Raw genomic sequence first — 25951 nt, forward strand, 5'->3', positions numbered from 1 at the left:
TATATCCAGAGGAGTAAAATGAAAAGACAAAATCCACCAACTAGTTAAATAAAGTATTGTTTTAAAAAATATTGTACTGTTTTAAAATTCTTGAGCTTTTTTAACTCCTTAGTGAACCATAATATATAAAAAAGCAAAAATATCAGATACAGCTTTCAAAATCTAAAAAAATGAACATGCTAAAGTAATAGCACCCAGGTCAAGAAACAAAGTTCTTCACTGTTGTCTCCTTTCTGAGGGTGTGGAGTTTTAGCTTTTTATATTTACAGATGCATAATAGTTAAACATATATTTGTTTGAAACAGTTGTCTTTCAGCTAAAATCAGGTACCTTTAATTAGCTTGTCCACTAGCTTCATGAGTTTTGGTTTGATAGTTTTAAATATTATATCTGGCTATTAAAAATATGTATTTTTTTTAAAAAAATTCTCTTTTTCTTTCAGTCAAAAGTCCTATTAATAATTTTGCTTCCTTATTTCTATTTTTAATATATAAAAACCACTTTTAAATGATAATCTATATTTCCTTTTACATTTTCCCAATTATTGTCTGTTCTTTCCACTGAGACTAGAATATGCCTGCAAAAGTCCAGGAACCATTTAGAAAATACTGAACAAAATAAATCATGGAATAAAAAGTGACCTGAAGAGCGTGGATCACAGAAACCATTTTAAATATAAAGCTGAAAACATATTTCTCATATAAAATGCTCTATTTTTAATTGTTGAATGATCTTGAGGGTATTTTTAAATAATGCATGCCCTTTGGAATTCTTAACTGTTTTGTGCATTGATGTGTTAATTCTCTTTTGTTTAAGTTAAACTCATGGCTTATGAGTGATTACAAAAAAAAGGTTGGGTAACCTGCAAGTAAAACTATCCCATTGTGATTTGAAAATAGGAAATTTATATTCTACAAAAGCTGTAATTTAATTTGAATGTTTTCTCAAAAGTTCAGTTCAAACTAAAATTAGTGGCCACATTTTTGTTTTTCAGCTCCATATGTTTTTTTAAATTTGATCTTTTTAGATATACCTGACATATTATACATATGTGGAGTATAACTTATTCTAATTAGGATCTCATTCTTGTGGTTGTACATGATATGGAGTTTCACTGTGGTGTATTCATATGTGAACAAAGGAAAGTTAAGTCCAATCAATTGTCTTCATCAACTTAAAATACTATTTTATATTGTTTTGGTTTTTGGGTGAAAAAGGTAATCCAAAGCATCTAATTTACATATAATTATATATGCATATAGTTGCTGGTAATAATTAAGGATGACACTTGGAACACTGTAGTTCATATATTTGATTTAGTATTATTTTCATTCATTTAATATATTTATATTGGAATGTGCAGTAAGGGTTAATGAACTAACATTTATAAAGCATTTTGGATTAAAGATAATATATAAATGCTAAGAATCAATACTACATTAATGGAAAAATATTAAACCCTTCATTGACCCATATTGCCTCAAAATTTTCACAGACATTAAGCAAGTCTCCACAGTGTAAGATGTCAGTGTAGAAAGGTCTGTGGTTACTGCACAAATTTTACTTTATGTCCAATTATTAACTGGAATATACTACCTCTAATTTAGGAATCAAGAAATGCCTGCAAAGAAACAGTGTTAGAAAGGTATGATGCAAAAAAATAAACAGAATCAAAAAGAAAGAAAGAAAAAAAAAGAAATGAAGCAGGAGTTATAGTCTTACAAGAAGAAAGAATGGAAATTAATATGCAAAGATAAGAAATGCAGAACAGGTGAAAGTTTTCCTGATTTGACAAAGAAAGAACAAATATTTCTGTTGGGAGAGATAGAGAGGATAGGAGGGTCTCTTTCTGGGTCCAGGTAGGGTTTATTTTATTTTGCTAACAGAACATTGTCCAAATATTATTAAATGTTTTATTTGAATTATTTCATCAAATAATTTTTAAGGTCAAATATCTATTTATTCAGAGTACCCTTTCCATTTATAAAATTAAACAGTCAACTAACAACATAAAAGAAATTAGTTTTAAAATGGGAAATGGAATGTGCAAACCCCAGCACTTCTCTCTAATGACTTCCTTCTTTCCTCAAAGCTCCTAGAACATGATAAAAAATACTGTGACCATGGGGAAAGCAGCGAGGACAGGGTGAAGGGCAGGAAGCCTGCTGGGTATGTGTGGTCATTAAAAAAATACCAGGATGAGTCTCACAAGGGAATGAGATTTCTCTAAAACTGAACCATTTTCTCTACATTTTGTGTGAGTCAATAGGCAAGTAACTTCATTTCTCCTCTTAATTCCCTTTAGTCAAAGAAAATGCTATTTGCTTTGATTTAAAGTGGAATTAATTGATGATTATTATTTTCAAGCTCTGACCAAGCTGTAAAAAGGAGTTAATAACAAGTGACTAAAAAAAACACTGAAATTGTGCTGGGTGCGGGGGCACATGTTTGTAATCCCAGTGGTTTGGAAGGCTGAGGCAGAGAATCACAAGTTCAAAGCCAGGCATAACAACTTGGAGAGGTCCTAAGTAACTTAGAGACCCTGTCTCTAAATTTTAAAAAAGTTTTAAGAAGGGTGGGGATATGGCTCAATGGTTAAGACCCCTGAGTTCAATCCTTGGTACTTAAAAAAAAAAAAAAAAAAAAAAAAAAAAAAAAAAAAAATTTATAAAAACCATAAGTTGCAAAGGATGAATGAAGGTAAAACATAAGACGTTCTCAAAAACAAAAAATAGAGAGAAATTTGAAAAACTAGATTGCATGTAAATTTCGTCCCCTAAAGACATCATTTTGTGTTGAACTGCTTAAAAAACACCCCATATTTTAAGAGATAAAGAATATTCTGAATATATTCTTAAAAAGAAATGATAATGCAGTGCTTTACATATCTTTCTATAACTAGGTGAATGAATATGTAATCAGGAGGCTTAATGGCCACATTTAGACATTAAAATAAACAGGTGCCCAATGAAATAAATGAGATGAATAAGGACCATTTAGACTTCCATATTGATGATGATTAACCCAGTTGAAATGCAGGAAGTTAGAGAATCCGAGAGCTCACATTTATATGATGAGACTGGCAAGAGCTAAAAGTGCTGCAGGATAATAGGCTTCTTTTAGATCATTTAAGAGGTACTGAGTAGTCCTAAAAATTATTCGCATGACTCACATCAAGCTGCCTGTGTTCAATGAAAACTAGAAAAACATGAAGAACATCAGATTATAATTCTGAGATCAGTGGGATTAGAGAGCATCATGATTTAGATGATTTAGAAATATCCCTACATGATAAGGGAAATAGATTACTCTATACATCAGAATGAAAAGGCACAAATGAGAGGAGGTAAATCATCCTGATCTTTCTTCATATTTATTGTGCATGAGTTCATTCCTTTGGTAACTATGGCCCCAAGGACTTTTAAAAACATTGACTCCATTACATATTTGTTTTATATTGTTAGAGCTTGAACTTTGGTACACATAAACTAGAAACCCAACACTAATTATTTTGATTTTTAATAATGTTCTAGTAACTGTTCCACCCTAGGCAAGTCAGGTAACCTTTCTGAGCATTGATTTTTATTTCTGTAAAATGGAGGGACTGGAATAGATGGTCCCTTCTAGTTATGTTGTTCTCATTCTATTACCCTGAACTCTCTCTGTTCTTAGTTTCTGATTTTAAAAACAGGTGCTCAAAAAATAAATTTTATACAAGACATAGATGTATTGTTCTTACTCCTTTCTTTTCAGAAGAAAAGTCAGTTTTCACTTCGACAATGCCTTCTCAGTTCACGTTTCAACCCCTTCCCCATAAGTGAAAAGGCCTAAGAATTTGTGTATGTGGAATGTTACTTTCTTGTCAATCATTTCTCTCTCAGCTAACTCCGTGGTCCTCTCCCTTTCTCTCCCTGTCTTGTCTCTGTTACTACATACATTTCACTGAAAAATTTAAAAAATGTAAAATATCAGGGACATAACTTATTTAGGCCCATTGTTCAAAAAATATATCTAACCCTAACCCTAAACCTAACCCTAACCCTAACACTAAACCCCTCCCACCCCCCATTATGCGTCATCATCCGCTTCTTTAGGGTTAGGGTTAGGGAGGGTGGCAAGAATGGAAGAAGGAAGGACTGTATAGAGGGAAAAGAGGGGTGGGAGGGGTGAGGGGGAAGGGAAAAAAGAATGAATCAAACAACATTACCCTATGTAAATTTATGATTACACAAATGGTATGCCTTTACTCCATGTACAGAGAAACAACATGTATCCCATTTGTTTACAATAAAATATATATATATATATATATATATATATATATATATATATAAAGTGTGAAGAAGGGGGAATCTCCAAGAAAGTTACATATGCATTGTAAGTGCCTTTTATTATAATATTTTTAAAATCCCAAGACCTAATTGTGTGTAAAAGTTAGGAATAAAAATAAACTCTCCTTCAAATTTCTAAGTGAAAATAAGTTTGTGAATAACCAGACAGTAATTAAGTACATTTTCTTTTTTCAAAGTTCCTTTTTTTCCTTAAGAGAATTGAGATTTAATTAAACTTATTTTGGTAAATGCAAATTATTCAACTCATGTCCTATGCCCCAGGAGATTACTTTGGCACACCAGTAGTACAGGAAAAAAAAAAAAAAAAAAAAGACTTCCATCCTTACTAGAAATATTTGAATGCCAGTTGTTAAAGTTTAGTTTGTATAAAAATCAACTGGGGAAGCTTGTTAAAGTTTCAGAATCCTGGGTCCAGTAGTGTGCTGGTCACACACCAGCTCCCCTGGAGAAAACATGCACAAATATATGTATTTATTGTAGTTTTTACTGTAAAAAAAATGCAGCACACAGTTTATTAAAAATTTAAAATATACAATAATTTATGTCTTGTGAATTCCATTACAAACAGTTGAATTTCACAGAATTCTTTCCTTGATTTTTATTGAACTCTTCCATAGCCTACCTATGACTATAATTTTGTCCAATGAGTTGTTAAGACCAGAATAATTGTTTATATTATCTGCATTATCAATGTTTTTTTTCCTATCATTTTCTTCAATCTAGACAGCCTACAAAACAATAGATTGAAGTCTGAGTTGCAGCATTTGTCAATGTCCATGGTGTAAATTTTCACAGTGCAGCTAAATTTCAAGACACCAACTTGACATCATTGAACACTGAGTCTTACTTGTGCATCGGATCCAGTAGGTTATTTTCAGACAGAAATTTCCATTTTCACCAATGACAAGTCTGGGTTTAAGTAGGTCTAGATTAGATTTTCAGAAATTTTGATCCAGACTATATATTTTAGAGGTAATTATATTAATGCCTTTCATTTAATTCAAATCACTTTAATGGAACATTATGAGGAGAGCCTTTAAGAAAACCATCACAAAATTTTTAATATGTGTAAAAATATATTTTTATCTAGTGTAGATAAAAATATGGAGCTTGCTCATTCACTGTGGACTGTAAATTGTAAAAACTACATTGTTGGGTAATTTGCTAGACTCTGTTAAGAAAACACTATGACCCCAAAAATTCTATTTCTAGAAATCTACCCTGCAGTAGCAATACATGGTTACCTAACACATTTCTTAACATTAAAGTTCACTAGAGCATTGCTTGTAATAGCAAAAGCTTAAAACTTAAACACCTTTAATAGAGAACAGGATACATAAATTATAGTATATCCATACAACAGGGAGCCGTTATAAATAATGGAAGAGTTCTACATGTGCTGTCTTTGAAATACGCCCAGGGCACACTGTTAAGTGGAAAACAGCAGATTCAGATCATGTGGTCAGATTTCTGTCCAAAAAAGAAAAAAAGCACATGTATTCATGTCTGTTGTTTCTTGGGTAAGGAAATATTCAGGTAAGCAAATGAAAAGCTGATTAAATATAAACAGTAGTTGCCTGGAGGTTGGGGTGAGGAGTGTGAGGGAAGAAAGGGAGATGAGTTCAAAGAGGGTCATACATTTTTTTTTTTTTCCTTAGCAGTAGTGGTATTGCAGTTTTTTAGTTTTCTTTTTAATGCTTTTCTGAATATCCAAAAGTTGGAAAAATAAATTTCAGGAGCAAAGTTTCTTTTAAAGGAAAAACATGCAATTACATCCAGACTCCTCCAATCCTTGCTAGTATTTTAACTGTTAACCCAAATATTAAAGAATTGGTTTCCTTGTCCAAACACGACCTTTTTGCATTCTAAAATCGGCAAAGCTGTAGAAACCTGGTGTTTTTCATAAAAGTTTGGCAGCAAAATCTGGGACCTAAACAGACTGTAAGATTTACTTATCTTCTTATCCCTTTTGGTGTCAATATTTGAACATTCTGTTATTAGAATATTAGTGTATTTGATTAGGGATGGTGCTTCACATTAGCAGAGGTGATAGAATATTATTATGTATTCATAATTTATGCACTAGAGTACCTTTCAAAAATGTTAGAAATTCTTAATTCTAAGCCACACCTGGCCCAAAATGTTTAAATAAAGGTTCATGTCCCCTTACCAAAGAATATTAGAGAAACTGGAAGTGGCAGTTGCAGAGGGAAGGGAGGGAACCTGGCAGATGGCATGAGCAGCACAGCCTCAGGAGAGAAAGGGGAAACTGAGGAAAGTGTACTCTTCCTGAGAACCAGGGATGCGGCTTCTTTAAGTAGGTCTACTGTTCCTGGAACCGTGAACATGGAATCATTATGTGTACTCTGGAATGCTCTGTTTTCTGGAAGGTGATCAGGACTTCTGGCCCATGTGCATGTCAGGGTCCTGTGCAGGCCAGGACCTGCTCAGTGTTAGGCAGGTGTCATCTATGTCTCTCTTTCAGTGCTGAGATTCAATGACTTTCAGGCATTTCAGCTGGGGATGAGAATTAATAATGCCCATCCTCAACATTTGCAATTTCAAAGAAGATTCTTACATAGTGAAAGCAATTCATAATGCTCTAAAACATATAGGTTAAAATACTCTGATCCACAGTAGCACTCACTCTGCAGATTGAGTAAAAATAGGCTTGGTTTATATTGCTGGAAAGCAAGCAGGCAGAAAGTACTTGTACAGATTTGGGGAAGACAACCGAGGAAACATCGGGGAGCAATCTTTGACCCAGCTTCCCTGATACCTGCAATCAGGTATCAGGGAGTCAGGAGCACTCGAATGCTTACACTGAAGTCAGAATAGTGTGCTTTACGCTGGAATGAAATAATTTTAAGTGCAGCTGCCCTGCCACTGATCTCTGCTCTATCTTGTTCAAAAATGCATTAGCAAGGGATTTTTCCCAGGCTCACAATTTCAAAGCTTTTTCCAATAGCTTGCTGGCAGTAGCCTTGCAAGAGGCAGTGATGCAGCTGGAGCCTCAGTGGAATTAGAATTCCTCTGGAGTCCTCTTTCCCCTTCCTCCTGTCACCGTTAGCATTCCTGCCTGCTTGCTCTACTACTCCTGTTGTGGAAAGATGGGAACCTCTTATGTGTGCACGCATGAGAGTGTGCCTGCACAGGGGTAAACTGTGTCCAGGAACATCCACCTGCACAAACAATGCTGAAGCCACACCAAACTGGATCATAATAGCAGTAGGGCAAGAGAAACTCAAATCTGAAGGTCACCAGGTCCAGGCACTAGTGTTCCCATGATTTTATGCAAACGGTTCCCCATGTGGGCTCCAAGTCAGTTTACTCTAAATTTCCAAAGGACAACAACAACAATGACAAAAACAAAAAAGCTAAAACAAAACAAGAAAACCTATATGAAAGTTATCTAGATTCTAAATGTAAAGCATAAATTTAGAACAAGAAGGATGCCCTCAGGAAATCAATCTGCAACTTGCATATCTAATCTAGGTGTGATCTTGGCTGCTTCTCAGTCCCCTCTCTCACTGCCCTTACTTTGTACTGGCTCACAGGGTCACAGCCATTATTTCATTTGCATTCATCCCATGAACAGGCAGCTACATGAGGGCAGACTTTTGTCCTTACTATTCTTTGTCTCCTTGTGGCATACTGTTCAAATTAAAATGAGTTGAAGTAGTAGCTTGACCAAAAAGGAGGTTACAGAAAGCACAGAAAAGCAGATAGGAGGAGGCAATAAGCCCACCACCATGGAAAAAAGTCTGTGTACTCCTAAAAATTTGAGAGAAATCAGAGCACAATAGTGAACATTCAGTATGGCATTCCAAGATTCTAAAGAAAGAGGAAAGGGAATAAGCAAGATTTGGAACTAACATTTATTGCCAATCTGCTCTGTATTAGGCACAACTGTAGGATTTTAACATATGCTATTTAATTTATTTTCAAAAGACACATAATATATTTTAGAAAGACTTCTATCCGAAATGCTTTAAAGTTATAGTACTTACAGGGCTAAGACTGTAGCTTTCTGGAAAATGTAGCTATTGAAAATGATAATCCCCCAAGGATTCTAACTAAAATTTTATGATATAATTTTCATAATATAACCACAGAAATTTGGAGGCTGAACTTTTTAAGGTTCACATCAAGGAGGGTTGAAAATAGGATTTCTAAGTTTGACTCATTTTATTTTGAATGTACGTAATAAACACTAACTTTAAGGAAAAGCAATCTTTTTTGGCTATACTCCCAGGAACTTGTTACAATTTATAAAATGCAGGTGCACATTGAGGGCTCTGATGAAGGTATGGAAGCAAGACCTGTGTGTGTGTCTGTGTGGTGTCATAGACAATTCCTAGTTTTCCGATGTATACAAAATGCTTAACGACAGTAGGCGGATGATAGCTTGGAAATTTTGCCAACCAAGGACAATAGTGCCATATGCTTGGGAAGATATTCTGACCTGCATTCTAAGAATATCATTTCCAACTTCAATTGGTGAACACATAGGATTTCTAATTTGAGAACCGTACTATTGTTGGAGATTAGGAAGTTTATGCCAGAAACTCCAGAAATAAGAAGGCAGTTTTTGTAAGATTCCCCTGGGCTGAAACATTAAAAAAAAAATTCAGCATCATTCTATAACATCTCAGGGGAAATTTTTCTTCAGAAAATTTGCGGGAGAAGAAAACAACCCAAAAAGCAAACAGATTGCTAAATTAAAAAAAGAAAAAGAAATTGACCAAATCAAACCAAACAAAACTGTATATGTTGGGGGGGGGGGTACTGGGGTGGGGAGACCAGGTGGAATCCTAGATTCCCACTTTTCTTCTATTTCCTAAATGGGCAAGAACTTCATCTTTGTCCTTTGTGTAACTGAACTAAGAATAATAAAAACTGCTGTGGAGAACAGGAAACACCATGTACCTAGGAAACTTCTACTGGCAACATGACAAACATGAACATAGTATTGTGTCTGAACAACAACTAACTACAATATCCACGGGAAGTAACCAACATCCTCTATATTATGGGCAGTTATGACCAACAGTTGCATTTGGGGAAATTTATCTGTTTACAGGGGCTATAATAACAACAACTAACATCTTATTACTTACCAGGTACCTTTATATAAACCATTATGATCCAAATTTATGGATGTGGAGAGCAAAGAGAGGCCTACAAACCTGGAGAGGGCAAAACAACTAGCCCACGCCATTCCCAGGCTGTCACGATCTGGATTTAGGAGTTTGATCACCAAGCCCTGTACCATGCTACCATGGGAATTTCACTTCTAAATAGACTATATTCTGTTTACATGAAATGTTAATTTTTTAAAAAAATTCAGAAGCCCACATTTGAATAAGAAATCATTCTGACCTTCCTGAGTCCCCAGTCTGGCTCTCTCTGGCTGCCTGTACACCCAATACTTTCTACACAGAGCTGGGAGCTTTTCCAAGGCTCTAGCCCAGAAGTGAACAGCACTATGAAATGAAAATCCAATCAGAATACTTCTTAGAGGAAGAACCCTGTGAGTGCTTTCAGAATGAAGTTCTAATAGGGATCTTAGTGGCCTAGTACCTCCTTTGACCTTTCTTCTCACTTCTTGCCTCTATTCCCTTCCTGTCTCTCACTCCAGTAATGCCAAATTGCCAAGAGTTCCCTGGGTATAGGAGGCTGTTTCACTCCTGTGTCTCTTTTTTTTTTTTTTTTTTTTTTGCGGTGTTGGGGATTGAACCCAGGGCCTTGTGCATGTGAGGCAAGCACTCTATCAACTGAGCTATCTCCCCAGCTCACACTCCTATGTCTCTGCACATGTTTTTTACCTTCATCTGGAATGTGACTCCCACCCTGCCTCTGCCTACCTGGGAGCACCTGAATACTCTTTGAAACCTCGTTCTGGTTCTACCTGTAGGAAGCCTTCTCAGAGATCTGGGTGTTCCTGCCCCTCCACAGCACTTCTGCTGTTGCTTATAAACACATTCCCTCTGTACTTGTCACTCCAGCTGGAACACAGTTGATTCGCTGGGCAGGAAGTTTAGTATACCCAGCACCAGCACAGGCCCAACACGGTGACTGACATGGTGTTTCTTAAAGTTGACTGTTTTTAAATGAGCTTTTTATAGCTTTACATTCTGTGCAATTTCAAAAACAAACAAAATAAAACAAACATTTCATGTAATCCCACAGAACTCACAACCAATCTTTTCCTACAAATAGAAAACATAGTCCATTCAGGATGGACCTTGATGGTTTCAGGTAATGCCTTCTCTGAAACTTTTATCAAATTCCCACATGTTTGAGAATATCTTCCCTGCTGGTGCTTTATTCTAGAAAAGTCTTGGGTTTCTCAAATTCCTAAAACCGTCCCTGAGTGGAAAAATGCTCATTCCCCTAAACCAAACATTTCTCCACTTCTCAGTAGAATGTGGTATTCTAGTAGTATTCTTCTGATTCAAAATTCATATATGTAAGTCTATCATCGATAGTTCTTAAAGCATCAAGTTCTAATCTTCACTGACATTGGTACTAAAAACAGTGACAAATTATATTTGTGTACATGGGTATACATGTATACATATATGTATATAATGCATATATGTGTATGTAATGCATAAATATATGTACATAATGCACATATATATATTTAAATTTTTTCCCTGGTACCAGAGATTGAACCCAAGGGTGCTTAACCACTGAGCAACATCTTCAGCCTTTTTAAAAAATAAATTAAATTTTTTATTTAATATAATTTTTTTAGTTGTAGGTGGACACAATAACTTTATTTTATTTACCTATCTTTATGTGGTTCTGAGGATCAACCCAGGGCCTCACACATGCTAGGTAAGCGCTCTACCACTGAGCTACAACCTCAGTTCCCTCAGTCCTTTTTTAAAATTATTTTTTCTTTTGAGACAAGGTCTTGCTAAGTTGCTTAGAACCTTAATAAGCTACTGAGGCTGGATTTGAACTTGGGATCCTCCAGCCTCAGCCTCCGGAGCTGCTGGGATTATAGTCATGCACCACCACACTGGTGTATATTTAATGCATTTTTAATAATTATAAGATATGATGATATTATTCCTACTTCCAGGTACATAAGGAGATAAGTATGGAATTATAACATAGAACCTATTTAAAGCACAAGCCATTCCTATGGCAAATCAGGCACATATAAATTTACATTAATTATTTTTGTTGTCATGTGGGAAGGCAAAATACTAACCAGCAGATACTGAAGTATGTAACAAGGTGCTACAACTTGTGGAATTTAAAAACGTAATTATAAAGATAACACTATAATAATTTAAAGGGAAAAAGTTCACATATTCCTATCTTTCTTGCTTGTAACAGTCTCCCTTTTTTCCTTATTCCTTACAGTCCTTATAAAAATACAAGCATACATATGCTCTTACATAGTCTGTATTAAATTTTGTTATTTGTTAAACATGTTGTTTTGCCATTCATTTAACCAGCCCCCTATTAAAGGACATTTGTTTGCTTTCCAGTTTTTCATATTAATAGTTAATGGTGCATAAAGAGCTGTGGATAGGTAGCTCCTCGATAGGAAAAATATCTCTTTCTTTAGAATAGAAGCCTAGAGCAAGATTTTACTATTATATATTAAATGCATATGGAATGGTAAAATTGCTTTCTAAAACATTATACTAATTTATAAAGCCTCCCAAACTACCAGAGTCACTAAAACCCTCACAGTTCTGGGTTTCAGAATTCAATCTTCACCCAATTCCGATTTAATAACTATAAAATGCTATTTCATGTTTTTAATGAGATTTGATATTTTCTCATGTAATTATTTACTGTTCTAAACCACACATAGCTTAAGGGGCAAGACAGTACCTAATGATACTGAATGAATTACGTGGATGAAGTTCTTTCTTTTACTTTTATTACAATGTTTTATGAATTCAAACACTAGTAATCATTCTACCTTATATATCATTTCTTTTAGAAAAATTGTTTTTAAGAGAAAATGAAAAATTTCTACATGTTTCTCATCTGTCTTACAATAAAGAATTATGTTTATATATTTAAAGTTAGTACTTTATTATCCCTAGATTAAATATGAATTATAAAACAAAATTAACTCATCAGTAAGAAATTATATTATTACAGCAATATATTTAAAAAATACTAGTAAATGTCATCCATTTTCTCTCAGGTATCTACACAGCATCTATTAGAAGTGCTACAAAACCAAGAGGAATTAGAATGAAAAGTGAAGCACAGGGTTTTACAGAAGGGTAGCGGTGAGGGGTTGGGAGAGTGTATGGGGGTACACTGAGCTGCTTTAGTTCTCATGGTTGGGAAAGCCATCTTGCCATTTTGAAAAAAGTTATGATTTTGTCAATGCTTTAGAAGTCAGCAGTCTTAGAATCTGTCTGTTCCATGGAAGCCAGCATGGTAAGTTTTTAGATAATTTCTGTTTTTGTTTCTCAAACACAAACAGTATTTTCAACAAATCCTAGTTTCAGCACTACAGAGTTCTGACAGTTTAAGATTAGGTTCTGTTCCCGAAATGGAAAACTATTTGTGTAAAACTCAAAGATACTTTTAATATAAAACAAGCTTTATTTTTAAGTTAGGTTCACAAGCTGGTCCACGGGAGATTGTTTAACTGATGATATGTGCAGTTATAGTGCTAATTATAGTTTTTCAATTACATAAACATATTCTTTTCAACACTATTTTTCTGGAGGAAAACTGCATTTACTGTGCTTGTTCTCAGTGCTGAGAATCTATGGATCTTCCCACATGGGACTTTCTCAGGAAAGATCCCAGAGGGTATTTCATAGATTCAGACAGACATCTACTTCTAGACTTTGTAGCCAGATGGAAAAATAATGTATTTGGGAAAGGAAATACATCAGGTTAGTCAGAAGAATTATAATGCAAAATTAGAGAATACAGGAGAAAGTGCATACAATTCATCAAGGCACAATAAAAAAGCCAACAAGCCAAAGAGAAGTCTGTTTAATATTTATACTCTCATGGACACAATAGTGTGAATCCAGAATGCAGCTGGAATGTGGCTAAATGCAGTAGAAGGGATAACAAACATCGGTGCTGGTTGCCTTGGGAACAGCGCCCATGCCTCATGTTAATGATTCTATAATGAGAAAAGGGGCATTCAAATAAAGTGCATAATACAGGTAGCACCAACAGGTATCTGGGAGTACTTAGTCAAGTTTCCCAGCATAGACCAGTGGGGTCTGTGCTGTGGACTACAACGAGTTCATGGAGTGGCATCTGTGGATTATACATAAAGCTTGGCATTTGCCTGAGTGTCTGGGAACCTCCCTGGCACTGCAGAACCTGTAGACTCTCCCAATGCTTGGCTCATAGTAACATAAATAAACTACCAGTCCCTTCCTATTTTTTCTCATAGTGTTGCTTGGAATGAGTGACATTTCTGATCAGAGAACAAGCTGGGAGATAAGTTATATACTGGAAAGCAAAACAACTCTATAATGTTGATCTAAGAGAAAGCACAGTTGGATGCATGTTTGCATAACAGAAAAACTTAAAAGTCATTCCTTCAGTAATTCTAAATTAAAGGAAACAAAGACAGGTGTCCCTAGTGGGCAGAAAGTGTAAGCGAATCTTCATTTTATCACATGGATAATAGTAAACCGACTTAAGCAATATATTACTAAAAATTATTATTATTATGTTCAGTCTGACATTTTAAAACTTACCTCTAAAAGCACTAATATCTCCATAGTGCACCTGTAGTACAAAGTATTTGCTTCCAGTCTCTCCTCCAACTCTGAATCCAACACCTAAAAATTTATAAAAGATAAATTAATATTTTAGAACTGAAGTTTATAATGGAGCTTATAATCTTGCCTTGCTGATCTATGATATCCAAAGGGAAATAAAATAGCATATAACATATTAAATTATGTTATACAGAAACTGAAATGAACTAGGCATTTCTGATTTCTAGTGTGTCATTTCAAAGCTCTGATGGAATTCTTTTGATAGTTCTCACCTCAAAACCAGAGTAATCACTTATACTTTAACCACACAATTCACTGACTTTGAAACAGAACAACAACAAAAATTTTGTCCCTGATGGTTATTTAAAAGACATACACAAACCATTCTTTCATTTTGTTTTATGTATAGATACACATATATATTTATATTGTTTTCTGATTAGTAAAGGAAAAAGACTTCTTAGGAGCATACAGGGGAATCGCTTTTCTTCCCATATGAAAACAGGTATCTATAAACATGTCATTGAGGAAACCAGTTACTAACTAAATTACAAAGTCCAGTATGTCATGGAATTTTTGGAATCGAAAGGGTTCTATAATAAATAGTGTTACTGTTAAGAGACACAGAGTTTACTAGTGAACTCAAAAAAAAAAAAAAAAAAACAGAAAAGATTTTCAGGCAGAGAAAATAAAAATTTCCATCTGCTCTAAAAAGGATGACAGATTTTAAACACTCTATTAGTGTTTAAACTTGTTTGGTGGTAGCCACATGATAAATTATCGACAGAATCCTAAAGCTCACTTTAAGCAATGCAAAACAGATGTCAATTAGTGATGCTGGCCCAAGTTAGGGAGGCAAGAGAAGATCACAAGACCATCCCCAAACCATGACAGACCTATTCAGTAAAAGAACCCACTATCCCTTTAATATTAAGAAACATCCAGGTAATAAAAGAGAGTCTGGTAATTCACTCACACACTGGAAGCAATCAACAGTTTAGAGGTTAAGTCAGAATGCCAGCTAAGGTTTGGCATCACATTGAATATCTAGGTTCCAGGACTATATTTAAAAAAACAAAATGTTTGCTGAAACAGCAATTTATTTAATTCCTAGCTCTCTTGGCTCATGAAATGCTCCTGCTGTCAAGAGCCAATGGGCCTTAGGCCAAAGGTGGCTTAAGGTATACTTGGTTATTTTTTAATTCAATCTAAACTGTTGTGAGTACAAATTACTTACCAAAGAGAAGTAGAGAAAAAGTAACTACCTAAATGAAACCTTTTCGATACGAAGTAGCTGATGCAAGAACTTACTGGTGTTATATTGCAACATAGAACACTATCAATTACTGGAAAGGACCATCAAAAAATAATTCTATCAAAATGTATAAATGCATTCTACTTGTCATGTACAATAAATTAGAACAAATAAAACAAAATTTTAAAGTACTTGAGAAATAGAATCAAACAGCACACAGGAGACTCTTCAAGAAGCTTCCAACGTACCTTTGGGAAGCCTGGTTGGGGGAGCATTTCTTGCCCAGGCATATAAAATATTGGCTTTATCTGTACAGGTGCCTTCATCACAAAACCTGAAGAAAAAGATAAATAGCTATAATGAATATTCAAGTAGTGAATTCCATAAATACTACACATCAGGGAAGGTATTTGGAAGCAAAGTACATCAATGTATCATTACTGTAATCTTATCAGCTTTAAAATCCTGACGAATCCTGGAAAAAATTCTATGTGAAAAAAGGCACCTCCAAAATGGGAGGTGGGTTTTTTGTTTGTTTGTTTTGTTGTTGGTTTGTTTATTGTCTAAATCCTGTACAGTAAATGTACAATTTATACTTTGATATGTTCATATGTGGAATGAACTCTATCTAATCAGATACAAAAACAAGCATTACATAGAGAGACTACATAAACCAACACCAATGCAGTGAAAATCTGGAAGTGGACCAAAAGAAATGTCATACACACTTCCCCTTTAAAGATTAGTTTGCAGTCAGTTAATTTTTGGTCAGAGCAACAAATAATTCCTACCCTCATAAAGTAAGCAATACAAGTGTACCCCACTGAAGGGGTTCTCAATTTTGAAAGTATAACCTTTTAAAAGTTTATGAATGTTGTGCAAGTCACTTCATCTTATGGAGCCTTAGTTTTTGTTGTTGTTGTGTTTGCTTACTTGTTTTGTAAAGCATGAATAATTATACTTACCTCACAAAGTTATTTAATAAATCAAATGAGATACAAGTGAAAGTAAATTATAAACTTTTGAGCTTTATACAAGGGCAAAACATTATTTAACAGAACATTCACTTTATCTAAAGATTCACTGTTGAGGACAGAGTTGCATGGTGGGAAGTTCACTCACATACAAGGACATGCCTGGAGTTCCACTCCAGGAACACCCCTAATAGCTATGACTCTTGGGTGTGGTAGAGGCCCTTAAGTTCAATTCCTTTATGGAAACTCTCTGATAGGATTGTTTTGGTAAAGCATGTAAGGCATCCAGTACAGCTATTAGATATCTGGTAGATTCAATTTAATAAATGATTAGTTGCTGACTCAAACTCACACATATTTGTCTAATGACACCACAGCTTATTGTCTTGTTATGGAAGTGATTTGTTCAAAACATTGACAGACTATATTTTCATGCTGATTTTACATGTTTGTGTCAGAGGCAGGAAATTTGGTAGATCTGAAGACTATCAAGGACAAGTACAAACATAATGTATTGGGTGGAATGTGGCTCACACAGGAAAAACTGTGTGTTGCCCATGTCCTTGGAGGGAAGTGAAGGCAGACTGCAGTGGCTTTCTAAATAGGTTAAAATGGATTTTAGAAAAGTGGGAAACACTTGGATCACAAGTATGAAAACCACAGTAAAAACTTCCTTCATATTCAGAGGCAGGGACTCCTATGTTTATAGATAGAAATGGGGCTGAAAGATAGGCACTCAAGCAGACAACTATGGTGTCCATCTGACTAAGGAGGTGAGGGACCCAGAGCCAGGAGGTCCCAATAAGGCTATGCCTAGCCAATTCTCTTGCTTCTATAAATCAGCTGCAGAAAGAGATTGTGTAATGTGCAATGTAAAACACATCAACCAGTAGTTTCTTACTGTTCACTGTCAAGAGCAATATACTTATGATGAAGGATCATTACCATGTGAGTATTGTACTTTGGAACGAATGTCTGTGACATCCTCATGCCAACTGTGTTAAAAGGCTTAGGGTGTTGGACAGTAACCAAAAGCAAAAATTTCCTTCTTGGCCCCATGCTATCATAGTACAAGAAATGAGACTGTCAGATGTGATGAACTTTGTATCTTACTGCTGTGAGCTACTAGAATTTAAAGATCTGGGTGGCAATTTTCAGAGCTTTCAACAAAGATCATAAGTATACAAGTGTCTAACATCCAAGTGATGACAGACTTAGGTTAAACAAGATAATTGTTTCCTCTGATATGGAAGTTGATTTTCAATGTATGACTAGAATGAACCAGATTGAAATATAACAGAGAAAACTGCTTTAGTAAATGCTTCTAAGCTATATTTTTGATTATGTCATTTTCTGGCTCAAAATCTCTCAAGTGTTTCCCCCAAATAATGTCAAAATAAAATCCCAGCATGGAAGACTAGCACATAAGGCCTTTTAAGATCTGGGACCTTGCTATATCTCCAGGCAAAACCCCCTCAGTCATGCCAAGTTGCTGCCTGTTTCTAATCTCTTTCTTCTCTGCTGTTCCATTTGCCTGGAATGCCCATTCTAGTTCTCTGCCTAGAAAAATTGCACGCCCCTTCTTCAAGATTTGGTTCTAATTTTGCACCTCAGAGAAACAATCTCAGGCCCCACCCCTTGCTTGTCCTACCTATTATTTTGCTTGCCTCTCTCTCCAGTCAGGCTGTGAGTACTTGGAGGTCTAGGGCCATGCCTTCCATCCTGAATTCCCAGCACCTGCAATCCTGCCTTGCATTTAGCAAATGTTCAGCAGAGGTATGGTGAAGTTTGCTTATATGTTAGTTTTTTACTTTCCATGCACAGGTACTTAAAGAACTGAACTGACTGAAATTGTATTGCACTGTCAGGTGTAAAAATGAATTTAAAAAAATTTTAGACTAAAAAGTTTAAAGCACAGCACCAGTACATTTGAATTATTATTTTCCTAGTATTATTTCTTGGTATTTATTTCCAGCTTATAGTCAGTCTCATATGAACACAACAAAGAGGTGGTACTTTAAAATTAAATAAGCTGAGAGAGTTCAAGCAACTTCAAAGGTCACACAGCCAAACTGTGATTCATAGCTCTGGCTGTCCTACTCCCTTCTGTCTCAACTCATGATATTGATTTACAGGCAGAGGATGTTATAGGAGGATAAGCTTTGATTGGTAACAGATCTGAACTAAGTTGCAATTTGTATGTGCAATTCCAAAATCAAATTTTACATCAAATAAGTTGCTCTTAGTCACAAAGAAACAATGATTTCTCATTTTTTTTCTTTTTTTTTTTCTGATAAAGAAGGGCATCAAAAACCAAATGGTAGCTTCATTTTAAAAACTGTTCCTTCTTTTTTAATGCATTAAACTCAAGACAGAGTAAAGAATGACTCACTGGAGGATACTGGGATATCGAAACTAATTCTAAAACTAAATGAATGAGAGGATTAAATAAAGGGAGAAAACAAGAGGCCAAAAGAAATAGGTTCTACAACTGATAATAACCCAGCAGCAAAGAGCACTCGGATAAAATCCTGGACTTCTTCATTTCACATTTCCATTTTCCATTTTAAATGAAAATGGCATCATATTTTCTCCACATAAAATTATCAATAGGAGACAGCATTGAGTATTTTGGTTTAAAAAAGCAAACAAACAAACTTACAAAAATAGGTGTGATTATTACTATTTTTATTTGTAAGAAGAGGCCTTTTTAAAAAAACTTCTTTTGACTTTGTTTATTGGTACATTGTAATTATACATAATAATGGAATCTGTTGTTACAAATCCGCATATGCATATATAACAAGATAATTCAGTGGATATCTATCAGTAAGAACGTTTTAAGGCTAGGAGGTAGTGTAACCCTTGATCAAAGGCTCTTGTAATTTCAGGGCTCATCAACCAGATTTCTTATTCTTATTCTAGTACCTTCTCCTCTAGGCTCTTCTAGATTAAGTCAATTAAATTGTGAAAAGGTTCACATAACTCCCCTGTGGTTTCTTAGTGTTTATAGTAAAAATGACGAGAATTAACATTTGAAAATAAGACAATTCTGGATTCTTGGACCTTTCCTATAGAACCCTTTCACCTCTAATCCATGGGGAAACCATTTGGATGGTATGAATATATTCTGACTGTGCCAAGTACTGAAAAGTGCTAGTCTGTCATTTTGAATTATCCAAATAAAGCATGACTGGCAGTCAAAGCACTCTCTGGTTGTATCTGTTAAAGGCTATTTAAAACCCAAGGTCACTCAGGGACAATCAAAAGTGATAACTCATTGTTTCTTTTAGTCAAATAAACAAGTGAATAACATTGTCATACCCTCAAGTTAAGTTTAAATGGCCTCAATTCCAATTTTAGGTATCTACCAGAAACGCAACCAGAAAAATTAACGTCAAGTTAGAAAGTTTCTTTGAGAAACAAGGTATAGTATCAATGGTACAAGTACAATGCCCTACCAAAATTGCATTTGATATATGCCAGGTATCCAAATATCACTAACTGCTGTATAAACCCATAGAATATTTTTCCCAATTCAGATAGTCCCATGTGCACTTCAATGCAATGGGTATGCATTAACAAAGCAATTAGAGGATGCCTCATTAGAAAGTTAAATAAGAACTGTGATTAAGAAGTACCAGCCTGAAAAACAGCACCGCAGGAACTACCCCCTGCACTCCCTCCCTCACCCCAATGAAATTAGAGAGGCAAGAAAATCCCTAAGAGCAGAGGCTATAAGACAAGTATTCTCAGTGCCTAACAAAGTGTTTGGCATACAGAAGCTGGTTAATACACACTACAACTATTAGGGGCTGAGCTAATATTCACAGCTATCATTTCTTTGTGCCCAGCACCACACCAAGTACATTACTTATACCACCTGATTTATTCTTCATCATGGTCTAACAAGGCAGAATTAGTAACTCCATTGTATAAGTGCAGAAGTGGACAAATACAAGTTAAATCATTTAGCCAATGTTTACTACAACTATTAAGAAGCAGGACTGAGATTGGAACCCAAGATACTCTGATTTGAAAGTCCTGGCTCTGTGCTAAATACATGACTGTAGTATGATGTTGCTACTCTGTTTAACACGGATGCTAGTCTCTGAGGAAAGAAGACCTTAACAGAGATGCTAGTCTACTAAGGAAAGAACATCCAAAATTATAGTTTGTTCTTATTGAAACTGTCAAAATGGTGACAACCACAGTGTTCTATTTTATTAAAGTTGACACCAATCTACTAAGAATTGGGCAGTTACTAAGCAGTTCCTATTAACTCCTCCAATCCAGACACCTAACAATTTTTAGCTAAGAAACATAATTATTAATGACTAGAAGTCAGAAGCAGATAACTGTATTTTAATGAACTGATCTACTTTTACTGCTCCAATCTGAAATATAATGTAACTTAACAATAGGAAGGTGGAAAAAGGAAATGGACAATTAAATTTAGCTGAGTAGAAATTTATGTCCAAACTTTGCTACTGCACTCAAAGACACATTTTATAGTGCATACAACAAAGGATAGTACAGTTTTGGAGACTGTATTATTTTTATTTATTCTGAGAAGGATGCTATCTGTGTTTAACTTTGGAAGTTTCATATGGCAAAAGAAACAAAGAGGACTGCAGAAGACACTGTAAAACTTGCCAGAGTGTATGGATGACAGTAGTTGAGATCTGGAAAGGGAGCATAAAGGCAGCATGTGCAAATACCTTTCTCCCTTCTTGACCAATGAATCATTACCATCGTGAGGGAGGCGACTGAGTCATAGCCTTAACTAGAAAATAACATCACTAAGGGGGAAAAAAGTCATTTAAATGAGCAACCAAGCAGGGTGTCTCATATACAGGATTCTTTCTACATATATTTATATGTTTTAGCTACTTTTCTCTTTCTCCTCATCAGCATCTGTAACCCTGTGGAGATAGTGGCATTTAAAAAGACACAGCAGGTGGTTAATAAATAGAAGCAGTTGAAAGGGATTTAAGCTAAAGCTTCCTAGGATGGTAAAGTACTATTGCTTTAGCTTGAGAATGATTCCAAGTTGGAACAGCTGGAAATGGCCTCATTTAACCAGCTGGGACTCTTCTTTTAAAAAAACATCAAACAACCTGTAGAAGCCATCTTTGATTTGTATTGATTAGTTGGTCAAAGTATCATTAAAATAGTTTTTAAATCAAATATTAATTATAAGATCTAAAAATAATTTTAGCTATGCATAGACAATCACATCCAAGTACAAAGCTAGACATATAAGAAACTCACTCACTTTAATCACCCAATATATATTTTTTTCAGTATATTACTCTGTTTTTTTGGTTTTTGTTCTCATTATTGTTTTGCCATGAGATGATTCATACTTTTACTCTCCCCAAATCCTGTGGATATGTTAGTCCTTGTTTTTTATTTTTAACTGATGAACAAAAACATAAAAGTTGTACATGTTAATAGGGTACCATGTATGTTCAATACACGTATGTATCGTATAATGTTTAAATTAGGTATATTTATCTCCTCAAATGTTTATCATTTTTTTGTGCTAAAAACTTTCAAAATGCTTTCTTTTACCTTTTTTGAATACACAGTACAAAACTTACCTATCACTGTACTGTGAAATAGTATCCAGGTTTCCCCATATTTTGGAACACACACTCTTGAGGTTTGTCAGTGGTGCTTTAAGCCCTACATCCTGTGCTCACCAGAAAATGCACAAGCCTTCAATCACACATTTAGAAAAAAGAGAGCACTCAAAGTTACTCCAGATGCCAGAACAATTTATATGAAAAAACATCACAATTTTCAACTTTGAAACTCTCAGTGGCTTACCACTCATCATTTTTAAAAAAGTTAGAGCAAACACAAAATATTCAAAGAAAAGAGATGTAATATTTTAATTTCCAAGATCTACTAAAATTTTACTATTTTCTAGAGGTGATCAGTAATAGATTCTTATATTCAAACTGCCCAGTTTTCAACATCTTCATTTCTTTACCTTCCCTAAAAATCCCAAAAGAGGGGTTGGCAATATGGTTCAGGGTACAACACTTGCCTAGTGTGTGCAAAGCCCTGGGATCCATTCTTGGGGTCTCTCCTAATGCACACGTGCACACACAGAGCCCCAAAGAGCATTTTCTCATGAATGGCTCATATTCAGCCAACAAATCAGGGGAACTTAAAATTGCTATGCTTTGAAATAAGTCTGTAAGCACAAATAAAGTCCAACACATCGTGCTATCACTGTACTTGCTCCAATTCTTGGTGCTGTTACTGTCTCCATGGGTCCCTATGTATCTTCTTCTTTAAAGCCTAAGAAAGGAGGTATTAGGTTTACATCTGACAGGTTCTATTGCCTCCTTTACATGGGTCAGCAGAGCTGCTGCTTTTCAATCAGCTGGTCCTTATTTGCATCCTCCAGAGATATGTTAATTTGGAATTGAGCATCAGGCCCACTCTAACTATAAAGGGACCACCCTACAGTATATTAAAAGGTTCACATCAATGTATGCAATTTAAATGCACATGTACATAATTAACTAGACACATTACCAGTGTGAACTGCTAATTTGGAATGAGACACAAAAGACCAGAATGCGGGTTGAAGAAAAAAAAACTTAAAATTAAAATGACTACATAATGAAAACTGCTTCATGCTGTGTCTACTATTTTCATGTAAACTTAATATAACTGTAAATATATTTTAATGAACAGTAGAACGAGGCAATTACAAAGAGCAAAGGAGGGCAGCACAACAGTGAAGCATCATCAGAATAGCTTTTTGCCTTCATATTAAAAGTGCTGCCTGAAGACACAGGATGAATTATAACTTCATAATTTCAGAAAAAAGCATCTTCTCTATTAAAGACATACCTATTTGCCAACCTGCTGGCAATGAAAACAGAACACTCAAGTGAAAAGGCAATGGGGAGTAGGGGGATATCCTAAGAAATGCAGAAGAGAGAAAATTCAAGTTTGACATTTTCATTTTGGTGTTCAAATATCTTATTAATGGGTTCTTCTTTTGTTAAAATAGCTTTGTATTCCCCAAAGATTTCTCTAGAGTAGAAATGAGTTCCTGACATTCTTAAGCATCAGAAGTCATTATAAGAATCATACCCAAAAATATATTTGAAAGTTTGGGAGTCTTCATTTAAATGCTGCCTATGTCTTGGAACAACTGAAGAATACATTTGCAACTGTAAAATGAGTGTGATAAATTTTATGACTCAAAAATTTTAAAGAAAAAATGCAAGACACTTGACACTGATAGACTTTTGTTATTAGTATTATAAGTCAGGTGGGAGGAAAGGAGATTAAACTATAGGAAAACACCTGAGTGTCTCCAGGACTGAGACTGAGACACTGAGGGTGGAGGTGAAGATGTTCTGGTGAAGTGACCTAAAAGTTCCACTCATGAAATATCCTGTGAGCTCTAATTCTTTAAGAGGGACATAAATTTTACCAAATATTGGGGGAAAACAGGGGGATAAACAATGTATAACCATCTTTAAATGGAAAATAAGGCTTAATTATAAAGTCAGAGTCACCAAAACAGTTTTACTTAGTGCATATCTCCTAGACTGCATATTGAGCAGGTCCCACATCTACTTCGGAATATTAAATAAAGGCTCTGGGCTTGGTTTAAAGAAGGTGAATAATAGCAACAATTATTGTCCTTGCTTTACAGTTATAAAACCAATTATTACAAATCTATAGATTAAATGGTAGTATTGGTTAGCAGGAAGGTATTTTACATTCCATTTACATTGATATGGCTGTAGTGTTATCAAGAATTCTAATTACTCAATGATGCAACTAACTGCAAAACTCAGTGAGCTGCTTGCTTGAGGTGAGCAACCACTGCTGGTAATAATTTTTCTCTATCTGATTCATCATTAGTATGCAATGTATATCCACAGAATTATGGAATTTAGAGCAGAGTTTTATAAGTCATCTAGTGTAAATCTTGTGCTAAAATGGAGAAACCAACTCTGCCCCAAATGGGCTAAATAGTCTACCCAGGAAATGTAGCCAGTTAGTTTACTGCTCTCTCTTCCCTGTTGCCTTTTTAGTTTTAGCAAAATTATATATAGCAAATTCGTTACAATGTCTGTTTACACTTTCCTATATATTTTCTTTGATTTTTCTTTTTCTGTCTGTATTTCTTTGATACTTGGAAGCCTTTGGTCAATATATTTTATTATAGAGTCATAATTTCAAAATAATATATTTAAGTATACTAATAAATATTTTTAAAGGGCCAAAATAATGTTCTTGTTTTGATATTCCTTTAACATGAAAATTGAACTAGTCCTAATTTAATATAATTTTTCTTAACAATTAGATCCATAATAGCATTTAAGTGCTATTTTATTTTCTCATTCATTCCCTTCAATGGAGATGAAGCTAAAACAGATTTTAAAAGCTTACATCCCTTCTGGTAATTTTCAATAATTCTAATCCAAAGGTAAATATTGCTAATTTCAGAAGAATATTTTTAAAGCACAAAGCTATGATTTTCTGAATACGATTTGGAAAAGTTTGTCACAGAATAATCTTTTAATCCTAGAATTTTATTTACAAAAATTTACTGAAAAGCAAAGACTGGAATGTTGATATCAAAGGATATTAACTATGATTTGCTGAGTTCAATTTTACATAAACCCAGTTATGTGAGTTTGGATCCTATGTGATATGCCCCTTTCAACAAATAACTTAAGCCTATTAACAAATGCTTTGATGGTACTTGGTCCGTGGAGATTTCCACTAATTGCCCTGTATTTTTAACAGTTTCAAATACATATTACAATTGTTTATTATAAAAATGACTAGAAAGCCATTGCTGTATGCCTGGCAGCAGACTAATGAATATTAGGATGTGCAGTGAAAGGTCTATCAGTCTACATGATTATGTAGGGACAGGACATCAAAAATGATCCCTTCTCAGTGCAAAGCAAAGCACTCCAGTCATTCTGGACTGTTAAATATGTAACAGTGATTCTGAATACCAGGAAAAAATATGAGGTTCAAAATGATTGGCTCTTTTCGGACTTCATTGATCTTCAAGAAAAAAAAAAAAAAAAAAAGAAAGAAAGAAAAAAAAAAAAAAAGGGAAAGAAAGAAAGGGAAGATCTCAGGCCATAATTATGGTGCAAACTTCTAGGGGTAAAAACATAATCTATTCTAGAATTTTCCATAGTATCTACTACCATTTCGGACTAGGACATGCATACGATAGAGGTTTACTAATTGTTCATGATATAAAATTAAAACTCATCAGAGTGATTAAAATAATTTCTAAAACTGCAATAATAACAAGAGTCAATGTGATAAAAAGGAAATAACTTTGGATTTGGAACCAAAAAAAAAAAATAGGGTTCAGTCCTGATCTATAACCAACTGTGTTACCCTGAGCAAGTTACTAAATCTCTCAGAGCTGGAGGCTTCTTGTCTGGAAAGTGTCTTCTTGTCTCTGCTTTGTAGAGATGTTTGCATGGTGTATGTCAAATCACCATGCAGTGTCAGGGACAAAAGAGAACTCAATGAACAGAATCACCATGCTCTTTGGGTAGAATCATGAACAAATAACATCATAGTATCAATATTATAAATTTTCAG

The 25951-nt window shown here is 34.8% G+C and overlaps 1 protein-coding gene across 13 annotated transcripts in view; it reads right to left on the reverse strand.

Moving 5' to 3' along the window:
• PAM (peptidylglycine alpha-amidating monooxygenase) overlaps positions 1–25951 on the reverse strand; it is a 290803-nt gene that overhangs the window by 84462 nt on the left and 180390 nt on the right. For all 13 annotated transcript variants that reach the window (XM_079145860.1, XM_079145857.1, XM_079145866.1 and 10 more), the window contains 2 exons: positions 15602–15687; positions 14075–14158 (listed from right to left, as the gene is read on the reverse strand). In XM_079145860.1, coding sequence (XP_079001986.1) covers positions 14075–14158; positions 15602–15687 — 170 coding nt within the window. The remainder of the gene's footprint in view (positions 1–14074; positions 14159–15601; positions 15688–25951) is intronic.

This window comes from Sciurus vulgaris (genome assembly GCF_902686455.1).
Source record: "Sciurus vulgaris genome assembly, chromosome: 6".
NCBI lineage: Eukaryota > Metazoa > Chordata > Mammalia > Rodentia > Sciuridae > Sciurus > Sciurus vulgaris.